The sequence below is a fragment of the Nicotiana sylvestris genome, chromosome 6 (assembly GCF_000393655.2).
Source record: "Nicotiana sylvestris chromosome 6, ASM39365v2, whole genome shotgun sequence".
In the NCBI taxonomy this organism is placed as follows: domain Eukaryota; kingdom Viridiplantae; phylum Streptophyta; class Magnoliopsida; order Solanales; family Solanaceae; genus Nicotiana; species Nicotiana sylvestris.
Genome location: NC_091062.1, coordinates 126514880 through 126526541, shown reverse-complemented (window position 1 = coordinate 126526541; position 11662 = coordinate 126514880). Strand labels below are relative to the sequence as shown.

The following is an 11662-nucleotide window of genomic DNA, read 5'->3' as shown; positions in this document are numbered from 1 at the left end:
AGAGAGGATTTGGTAAGAAATGAGACACTTAGTCTCTTTTAAGAAGGCTTAAGTTGGAAAAGTCAACCGGATGTTGACTTATGTGTTAGAAGGCTCGGAAGTGAGTTCCGATGGTTCGGTTAGCTTCAGGAGGTGATTTGTGACTTAGGAGCGCGATCGGAATGACTTTTGGAGTTGTAGAGAAGATTTAGGCTTGAATTGGTGAAATTGATATTTTGGCAAATTTCGGTTGATAGGCGAGATTTTTCTATAGGGGTTGGAATGGAATTCCGAGAGTTGCAGTAGCTTCATTGTGTCATTTGGGATGTATGTGCAAAATTTCAGGTTATTCGGACAAGATTTGATAGACCTTTTGATCGAAAGCATAATTTAAGAGTTCTTAGAGTTCTTAGGCTTGAATCCTATGTTAAATTGGTGATTTGATGTTGTTGTAAGCATTTCTAAGTGTTGAACAAGTTTAAACAATGTCATGGGATGTGTTGGTACAATTAGTTTGAAGTTTTGGGGATCCCGGGTAGGTTCCGGTATGTTTTAGGCCGAAAATCATAGCTGTAGCAGGTCCAGGAGGGTTGCAGGCCCCAGAACTCACCCACGTGGTCCGCACAAAAATGAGTGCGCCCGCGGTGAGTGCTGTGCGGACGGCACAAAAGCGTCCGCGTCCGCGGTAGGCATCACGCGGACCGCACAAAAGTGGGCGCGGCCGCGGTGAAGAACCTTCCCGCTGGTCCAACTTCGGAAGCACATATCTTTTTATATACAAGAAATTTTGAGGTGATTCAAAAACGAAAGTTGTAGCCCTTCGTGTCTAATTTCCAGAACGGTAAAGATATTGTAATTTGGACATCTGTAGCAAAGGTTATGGACAAAATACTAAAGTCTGTCACTGCAGAGGAAGGCATGTGCGGCCGCGGTTGTGTTTGCGCGGACTGCACTGGCTTGCGCGGACCGCGGTCGAATTGGTGCGGCCCGCGGTAGCTGAAATCTGAGGGGTACCTATAAATACGAGGTTTTGGGTTTTATTTAATATTTTGACCTAGAGAGCTCGGATTTTGGCGATTTTTCGAAGGTTTTTCAAGAAATTTATCGAGGTAAGTGATTTTAACTCAGATTTGGCTAGAATACAAAATGATGATTTGAAGGACCAAATGGTATCGGAATTGGATAATTTGGGTATGGTTAGACTCGTGAGGGTATGATGATTCTGAAAATGTAAATTTTACTCGATTCCGAGACGTGGGCTCGGGGCTCGGGTTTTGCTAATTTCGAGATTTTGATATTTTTCAAATGTTTTCGCTTGGGCTTTGTTCCCTTAGCATATTGTGACGTATTCGTTCTGATTTTGGATAGATTCGACGCGCGTGGAGGCCAATTCGAGGGGCAAAGGCATCGCGAGCTAGAGAATTAGCCAGTTCGAGGTGAGTAATTGTTGTAAATGATGTCCTAAGGGTTTGAAACCCCGGATTGCACATCGTAGTGCTATATTGAGGCAAGATACGTGCTGGATGATGAGCGTGGGGTATTTCGCTACTGGGGATTGTGACTTGGTCCATCCCGATTGATGATTTTACCGAATATTTGACTGAAATTCATCATGATTTGGGCTGATTGCCATATTTGGGCTTCGTGCCAACTATTTGAACCCTTCGGAGATTTGTATCACTGTTTCCTCACTACTTGACTTATTATTTGAACTCAGTCCTGTTGATATCTACTGTTTTACAAACTCAACCACTTTTACTCAGATTTGAAACTTAAATGATATTTCTACATCATGTTTTGGGCTGAAAACTACTGTTTTACTAATGCCCAAGGGGCTTGTGAGGATATGCTGAGTGATATGAGGCCGAGGGCCTAAGATACTTTATATGCCACGAGGTGGCTTGAGTGATGTGAGGCCGAGTGTAGAGTGATGATGCCACGAGGTGGCTTGATATAGCGCATGGGCCGTAAGGGGCCCCTCCGGAGTCTGCACACCCACAGTGAGCGCGAGTACCCATTGTTCTGAGTGATTGATGCTATGCCCGAGGGGCTGATATGAGTGATTGTGAGGTAGCCCGAGGGGCTGATACTATTCTGATAGTGAGCTCGAGGGGCTGATACTGTTCTGAGTGATTGATACTGAGCCCGAGGGGCTGATACTGTACTGAGAGTGAGCCCGAGAGACTGATACTATGCTGAGCGATTGATACTGTGCCCGAGGGGCGGATTTCTACTTGTTATTTACCTGTTAATTTACCGGTTTTACTTGTTTCAAAAGGAATATCATTTGATTTTTCAGTGATTTACTGCTTTAAGTGATTTTTACTGCTTGATATGGAATTGCTTTGTGCCTTTACGTGTTTTCAAACTTTCAGCCATTATTTATAATTATTACTCACTGAGTCAGAGTACTCACATTACTCCCTGCACCGTGTGTGCAGATTCAGGTATAGTAGAGTCTGCACCTGAGCGCTGATTCCGTCTAGGCTAGGCAGTGATTTGGAGTTACTAGGTAGTTGTTGACGTCCGCAGCCCCTTGCTCTCTTATCCTCTATCATTTATGTTTTCTTCAGACTGTTGTATCGGATTCCGTACTTTGTAGACCTATAGCAGATTCTGTAGTAGCTCATGACGTGTGACACCCCGGTTTGGGCTGTGTCGGGATGGTTCTTGCGGTTATTATCGTTAAATTATGCAATTTATGAGTATTATATTATATGTTATTACTGTTTATGATGATTAACTATTTAAAAGAGGTGTTCCGTTTTGGTCTGGCTGGCTTTGTCTTCACGAGAGGGATCATCACGACCGGGTTCGGGGGTTGGGTCGTGACATATTAAATATGTTTCCATTTATAATTCAAATTTTTTATGTTGTCTTTAAGTTGCCAAATGACTTCATTTTAGCTTGTCACTTGGCTTAACCACATGCTTCACTATTCTCCTTTTAATATAACTAGTATTATTACCCGCGCGATGCGCGGACAAATCATTTCAAATTGCGATGTATGTTGTTTGAATCATGTACAAATAATCTTAAAATATATATCTCTCAGATAAAAATTATATAACATGAGAATTTAATTATGAAGCGGGATATGAAATTATACATCAAATCTCGTAGTAGACAACCAATCTTTTTAACATATATTTGTAGCAACATAACCCCTTGATTTTAGTACTTGCATTTCATTCCGTTGTCGATATTAAATAATACTACATGTCATATTGTGATCTGTCTTGTTTGAGCACATTAGATCATATTATTTTAGCAAAATTCTTATAATCACTTTATTTTTATCAGGAAGTCAAATATGTCTTATTCATCACATCATTTTTACGTAAATTCTTTTTTTTTGTTCTTTTCTTATAGTTATTGTATTATTTAATATTTAATATTATTATACCATCATATAATTTTTTGTTAGCTTAGAATTAAATTAATGTCTTGCTTATTATCCTTTTAATAGTATGTGACAAAAAAATGTTTTATTCTCGAAATTTGATATATTTTTATGCTTTTATCCTCTTATTCATAATATTTTAATCATTTAAATTTGTCAGTAATATTTTTAAATATAATTAATTATTATATTTTATCTATATTAAAATTAATTTAAAGTATAAGTATCCTCACACTACCTTTATTTTCTTTTTAATATATATTCTCTTTCCTACTATAAATATTAATTAATTTTCTATTAATATTTTACCTATAACCAAAATAATGTCATATTTTGTATTAAATTGTATCTTTTAATTAGTCTAAGATAAAATTTAATTTTAATTTTAATTTTCATTATTAAGATTACCAATATTAGAAATTTATTTTGTATTTTTAAAAATTTATTTAATCATAGAAAAAAATTCTTAATTTTATGAACACATTATTTCTAAATATTGTAATAATATTTTTACTATCATTTTAATTCTTTACATAATATTTTTTTTAAAATAAGTTTCATCTCAAACTCAAATAATTCTTATCATTTTATTTTCTAAACTGGACTACATTTTTAAAAAATTATGCTATGCATTCAAACTCAAACTAACTGCACTCGATTAAGATATTAATACATAAGTTATTTGATTATCATGTTCAAAATGTATTGAGTTCTCTTATAATTAATTTTGTATTAGATACAGTTAAATTTTTGTTCTTTTTTAGCTATAAGATAAAATTTAATTTTTAATTTTCATTATTAAGATTACCAATATTAGAAATTTATTTTGTATTTTAAAAATTTATTTAATCATAGAAAAAAAATTCTTAATTTTTTGATCACATTATTTCTAAATATTGTAATAATATTTTTATTGTCATTTTAATTCTTTACGTAATATTTTCAAAAAAAAAAATCTCATCTCAAACTCGAATATTTTTATCATTTTATTTTCTAAATTAGAACGCATTTTCAAATAATTATGCTATGCATTCAAATTCAAACTAACTGCACTCGATTCAGATATTAATCATAGAAAAATATTTTCTTAATTGTTTGAATATATTATATCTAAATGTTGTAGTAATATTTTCACTGTCATTTTACTTCTTTACATAAAATTTTTTTCTTTTTTAGTTTTCAGATACAAATTTAATTTTTCTAAAATTACTTATATTAGAAATTTATTTTATAATTTAAAATTTTATTTTTTATTATTATTTTATTTTTCATAAATAAGACTTCAATTTCGTGGTATTATTCATAATTTGAGCATTCGCATCGTAGTTTTAAGAACTTTCTAATCTTAAATTCAAATAGTCTTTTCTTTTCATTTCTAATAGTAAATTTCTAATAAGTTAACATAATTTTCCTATTTTTTTAATCTAATATATAGTCTTATTACGTTTTATGTGGTTTTTCATTAACTCGTAACTTTATTTAATATCATTCTCAACTACTTTTCTTTAATAATATAAGATAAATATATAATTTTTTAATTATAAAATAAATATTTATTTGTTTCAAAAATATTGCTCAAAAATTTTAAATTATTTAAAATTTAATAATATTTTTAAGTATTGTATATTTATTTTATTTTATTTTCTAAACTTATGATTTATAAATGTCCTTCCATTATCTCTAATTTATTTTTATTTTTCAATATTTTTAGTTTTTTATTTTACTATTAGACTTGAGTTATGTGGATATATATTATGACTTTTCTTATCATAATATAAAAAACTTTCTCATCTCAAATTTAAATAAGTTTTACACTTTTTCCTATGATAAAAAATCTTAGTTTTTTTTCTATTTATTCTTTATTATTGATTTTATATTATTCAATACCTAATATTATTACATTATCATGTGAATTTTTATTAGCCTGTATGAATTTAATATCTATTTTTACCACACTCATTCTAATATAATATAAATAAAAATTAAAATAATTTCTCATCTCAAATTCAAATAATATTTTTTTTTTGGTAATTAAACTTTGTATTACCAGGGAAAATATTTACAAGTAAGTCAAAAAATCCTTACAAGATAACCTTCTTTCCTATACTTCACCCCCTCCCCATATGCTGTTATATACACTTATATCTAACTATTACACTGGGTACCAATCTAGTCTATGTAGTATCCCTGATGTATGTTTGGTACTTCGACAATGTATCTCTTGAATGATCTTCTTACTCATTGCTTCCCAACCTATCACCTTTGCTTGAAAAATTCTAGTATTCCTTTCTTTCCATACATGGTATACTGTTGCTGCTACTGCCATTTTATACAACTCTGTAGCAGCTGTATTTCTTTTAGTTTTCTTTTCAGCCCATCGTAATTCCTCATCCCAACCAGCTACAGGTCTTCTAATTCCTTGCCATGTTAACATCGCGCTCCACAATACTTTCGCATATGTGCATTCAAAAAACAAGTGTTGTATAGTTTCATTGGCTTGGTTGCACAATACACACTTCTGATCCACCTGCAATCCCCACTTCTGCAATCTATCCTTTGTGTATAGCTTCCCATGAGCTGCCACAGTTAGAATAAATGTCCATCGTGGGCATCCTGTATTATGGCAGACTATCCTTCTCCAACTAACTTTTTCAAATCTTCCACGCAACCTGTGATATATGTTTTTGATTGAGCAGCTTTGCATATTCATGATGTCTTCATAGCTGAGTCCTGCATCCATGAATGTCTCCTTTCCTTTTAAGATCTTATTCACTATCCACGATGCTTGTTTTAGTTGAACATCCCATATGTGTCTTCCTTTGATGTAGTAGCTATGTATCCACTAGATCCACAGTTTCTTTTTCTCCTTGCACAAATTCCAAAATTGCTTACAGATGGCAGCCTTGTTCCACACAGCTATATTCATAATGTTGAAGCCTCATGCAGATTTAGGCAAACAGACTTTCTCCCATGCCAGTAGAGCCTTCTTCGATATACTTCCTTCGCCAGTCCACAAAAAACTTCTACACATTGCTTCAATTAACTTTGTAATCTTTTTAGGCAACACAAAAACTTGTGCCCAGTATGTCTGTATAGAGAACAACACATTTTTTATCAGTTGGACTCTGCCAGCATAAGATAGAAATTTGGCAGTCCATGACTCTATTCTTCCCATTATCTTGTCGATTAGAGATTGGCACTGGGCTATGGATACTCTTTTTGAACTTAGTGGGGGCACCTAGGCACCTTACTGGCAGCTTACCCTTTTGAATTCCTAGAAATTCTAGGATTTCCTCCTGATCAGCTTGTGATACTCCACCAAAGAAGATGAAACTCTTGTGTTTATTGATCATCAGGCCAGAAGCATTTGAGAACACCATGAAGCATTTGAACAAGAGCTTTATTGAGCCTATATCACCCCTGCAAAACAATAAAAGGTCATCAGCAAATCCAAGCTGCAAGATTTTCATCTTTGCACACTTAGGATGGTAGTTGAAATCTGGTATCTGGTTCAGTGTTTTGAGGCTTCTTGTTAAGTACTCCATTGCCAGCACAAACAAAAATGGAGACACAGGGTCTCCTTGCCTTAACCCCTTCTTGGCCTCAAATGGTTTTGTCAGGTTTCCATTTATCATCACAGTATAAGTCACAGTCTTCATGCATGTCATAACCTATTTCACAAATTTGTCAGGAAAAGCCAATGCATTTAGAACTTGCTCCATGAATGGCCATTCAATTGAGTCATAAGCTTTCTGCATATCCAGTTTCATCATACATCTGGGTGATACTCCTCTTCTTCCATAGCCTTTCACTAATTCATGGCTTAGAATTATGTTATCAGCTATCACTCTTCCAGGCACAAAAGCTGATTGTGTGTTGTCTACTAAGTCCTCCATAACTTCCTGCAATCTCCTGGTTATAACCTTGGAGATCACTTTGTATAGAACTGTGCAACATGAGATAGGCCTATATTCTTTAATACTCACAGGGTTTCTGACTTTAGGCACTAAGTTATTGCTGTGCTGTTGATAGGTTTATGCATATGTGCTGTTTCAAAGAATTCCAACACTGCCATTGTTATATCCTCACCTACAATATGCCAAGTCTTCTTGAAAAATAAGGAATTAAACCCATCATAACCAGGTGCTTTAAGGTCACTGATACCATTCATGGCTTCCCACACTTCCTCCTTGGAGACTGGCTTTATTAGCTGAACATGTTGGTCTCTATTTAATGTTGTTCCCTGCTTCATGGTATTTGGATTGATGGCTGGCATGCTGTCAGCTCTTGATCCAAGCAATTTTTTATAGTATCCTAGTATCTCTGCTTCTATATCTTCCTCCATCATGAGATGAGTTCCCACCTCATTTGTTAAGCTTTGGATTCCATTCAAGTGATTCATGTTCTTCATTTGTGCATAGAAGTAGGCTGAATTAGAATCTCCCAACTTCAACCATTGCATTCTTGACTTTTGCCTGTATATGCTTTCTTCTATCTTTCCCCATTTTTCTAATTCACCCTTCAGTTCTTTTTCTTTGTCAATTAGCTCCTTATTCTGCAGCTTTGAGCTCATTTCCTCTTGTATTCCCTGCAGCTCCCTCCTTATCTCTTTGATCTTTCCATCGACCCCTTTGTAATGCTGAGTATTTAGGCTCTTGATAGCTTCTTTTACCCCTTTAAGATTGTTCCATACTATCTGCATTCTACCATTTGTGCTCCTATCCTTCCAAGCTTCTTCAATGTGTTGCATGAACTGAGGGTGGTCAGCAATAAAGTTAAAGAACTTGAAAGGCCTATTCTTCTTTCCTTGTGCCTGATAGATTTCTAGCTTTAGTGGTGAGTGATCAGATACCATTGGTTCCAGCACCCGAACTTTCACATTTGACATTGTCATCATCCAAATAGTATTTACAAGTCCCCTGTCAATTCTGCTATAGGTATGATTATTAGTCCAGGTGTAGTTCCTCCCCACATACTGCAGCTCATTCATTCTTGTATCCCTTATATACTCCTTAAAATCTTTTGTTTCCATATCTTGGACCTCTGTACCACATAGTCTATCTTGTGGATGTACAACAACATTATAGTCTCCCATAGCTAGCCAAGGTCCTTGTTGTATGCTGTGGATTTGCCTCATCTTGTCCCATAGCTTCAACCTGTCTTTAACAGTATGTAATCCATATATTGCTGAAAAACCAAACATAACAGCTTTTGCAATAACTCTGACTTGACCATGTATCAGTTGCTCCTCTATTTCTACTGGCTCAAAAGTGTATATCCTAGGATCCCACATGAGCCAGATTCTGCTTTTATGGTTTATACTTGAGTTGGAAATCCATTCCCAACCAGGTGCTAGTTTTTTTATCACTGCATTCTCTTTTTGATCTTTTACTCTATGCTCTACTAATGTTATTATTGCTTTATTATTCCCTTTTATAAATTCTTTTATCTCCTTTTGCTTATAAGTCTTATTCAGTCCCCTCACATTCCAAGTTATCACACTCATTCAGGTATAAAGTATGGGTGGTGATACAGCCCCTGCACCTCTAAACTCCTCTCTTGCATTGTACTTGTACCTGGCTCATCATATGCTTGATTTATTGCTAGGCTTTGGAATCCATTGCTTCCCAATATCTCCTGATCCTCAGCTTGTTTAGCTTTAGCTGCCCTTGCTGCTAATTTTCCTAGGACAGTTATCCACCCCTCTTCCTTTCTCTGAGCATCATTGTTTATTGGATCTGGTTCACTCTGTTGATTAATCACTGCTGCTTCCTGCTGTACTTCAGCCTTCTTCACATTATCATGTTGTCTGTCAGTTCTGAGCCATACTTGCTTATTTTTTATGATCTTTCTCTGCTGCACCACTCTTTGGAGTTGTACTATTTTAATCTCTGCACAATCATGTCCAATTTTCAGACATTTTGTGCAGTATTTTGGCTCCCAATCATAGGTGACTTCCTGCTGGATTAACCTCCCCTTATGATCCTGTAGCTTCACATATCTAGGTAGAGGCTTTGTGATGTCCATTTCTATCAGCATACGTGCATAAGAAATCCTAACTGAACCAGTAGTACATTCATCTGCATATATTGGATTTCCCAATGTGCTGCCTATCTTACTTAAAGCTTTCATGCCCCAGCAATTTATGGGTAAGTTTGGAAACCTCACCCATAGGGGAATGGTTTTCAGGACCTCATCATGTACATTAAAATCATCCGACCAAACCTTCATTATCATAGGCTTGTTATTAATCGTATGTGGCCCAGAGTACAACACCTGATCCCTCTCCTCTAAATTAGTGAACCTTATTACAAAATATCCTTCATTGTGGTAGAAGATTTGTGGTTTCACTGAAAACTTACCCACTGAGGTCAGAAATCGATCCATAGCTCCAATTGTAGGTGTATCCCCAATCACATATAGAACAATAGCAGAACTCCATTTCTCAGTTTCTAGTTCAACATCTTCAATTTCTAGCTTCGCGATTTTCCCCCATTTTGAACTGTTGGAGCTATGTACTGTAAATTCATCCCTTTCATAGCCAATTTGTTCCCTGCAACCACGGTTGCCCAGGATTGGTCCATGGTCATCTTCCTTGCTTCTCCTTGCTCGCCGTCTTTAACAGTACCTGAGCTGCATGGTACTGTTACATTCTTATTCTGTTTCACTCCTTGTGTTTGTACTTCCTTTTGCCCAGATCCGTCAATTATAGCTCGCTCAGCTGCGGGAGTAGCTATAATTTCCTTCGATTTGCCTTTGCCCAGTGATAGATCTGCATCTACTCTGTTTAGCTCACTTTGCATGCTTCTAGGAGTACAGTTTTCACTCGGCTCCTCGATTCGTAACCCTTTTGGTGACACAAACAGCTCCAGCACAACACTCCTTATTTCCGTTGATCGCTGATCATTCACTGGTATCTTCGTCTGGTTCCGCTTGGGTCTGCCTCTCCCTCCCATGGCTTCCAAGCGCATGTTAGCAAAGCCACGTTAACGTGCGCCGAGAGAGAATGTTAGTGAGAGAGAATGTTATTTATTGTTTTTCAAATAATTTTTATCATTCTATTTTCTTAATTGGACCATATTTTCAAAAAATTATGGTATGCTTTCAAACTTAAACTAACTAAACTCAATTCAAATATTAATCATAGAAAAATATTTTCTTAATTGTTTGAACACATTATATCTAAATGTTGTAGTAATATTTACGTATAAAATATTCGTTTGCACGATTTATCAATATTAATATGAATTTATTTTTCTTGTTATTAAAATATCTTTTGCTGATTATTTAATTTTTCTCTTACCTTATAATTAATTTGTATACTTTATGTAAGATCTTATTTTGCTTTTTGAATTTATTTAGTTTTTAAACTCAATAAATCTTTAATATCTTGAGTAATTTTTAGTTTTATTTTATATTTTAACTTACTCCAAAGTATAAATAGTCATAGGTTATCTCAATTTACGTCTTTATATATATATTTTTTCTATTATAGTTTTTAATTAATTTTTCACCTCCATAGTTTTAGCTAACATAGAAGAAAATTTATGAGTGGATCAATATATAGATATAGATATAGATATTGATACAAATATACATATAAATTTAAATATAAATATATATATTAGATTTGTCTAGATCTATTTAGATTATGTATAAGATTAATTAAACTACCTCCATTAATTATGTTTCTATATATAATTTTAATTATTAATGTTGTCCTAAAATTGTCAAGTGGCTTCATTTTAGCTTGTCATTTGGCTTAACCACAATGCATACTACTCTCCTTTTAATATAATATAGATATATATGTTCACAAATAAGGTCAGATACAAAGCTTGTACTAAATAAATAATTATTTTTTCAACTTAAAATAAATGTGTAAGATACAAAACAAAATTAACGAAATTTTAATTAATTCTTTCTCAAAAAAAGATACTTATCATAACTGAATTATACACAAAATTTAATTAAAGATACCTATAGTAATGTATATTGTTCACAAATAAGGTCAAATACAAAGCTTGTACTAAATAAAGAATTATTATTTTAACTTAAAATTAATGTATAAGATACAATGATTCTTTCTCAAAAAAGGATTCATACCATTACTGAATTATACACAAAATCTATATTATACACAAATTTAATTAAAGATACCTATAGTTATAGTATATTGGTTTGCTTAATGAAAATTGCATCCTTTTTTTGGTGTACGTCTTTGGTCATTAAAAAGAGAACATTTTTATTTTTAGTTTAAATCTTAAAATAATTGGCTTT

The 11662-nt window shown here is 34.0% G+C and overlaps 1 protein-coding gene across 1 annotated transcript; it reads right to left on the bottom strand.

Annotated features, from left to right (window-relative positions):
• Positions 1–5534: 5534 nt before the first annotated feature.
• LOC138871237 (uncharacterized) lies at positions 5535–7278 on the bottom strand. The gene is made up of 5 exons (XM_070149109.1): positions 7096–7278; positions 6923–7053; positions 6634–6802; positions 6345–6470; positions 5535–6224 (listed from the first exon to the last, which is right to left on the bottom strand). The coding sequence occupies exons 1-5, from the start codon at positions 7276–7278 to the stop codon at positions 5535–5537; spliced, it is 1299 nt and encodes a 432-aa protein (XP_070005210.1).
• Between the last annotated feature and the right edge of the window lie 4384 nt (positions 7279–11662).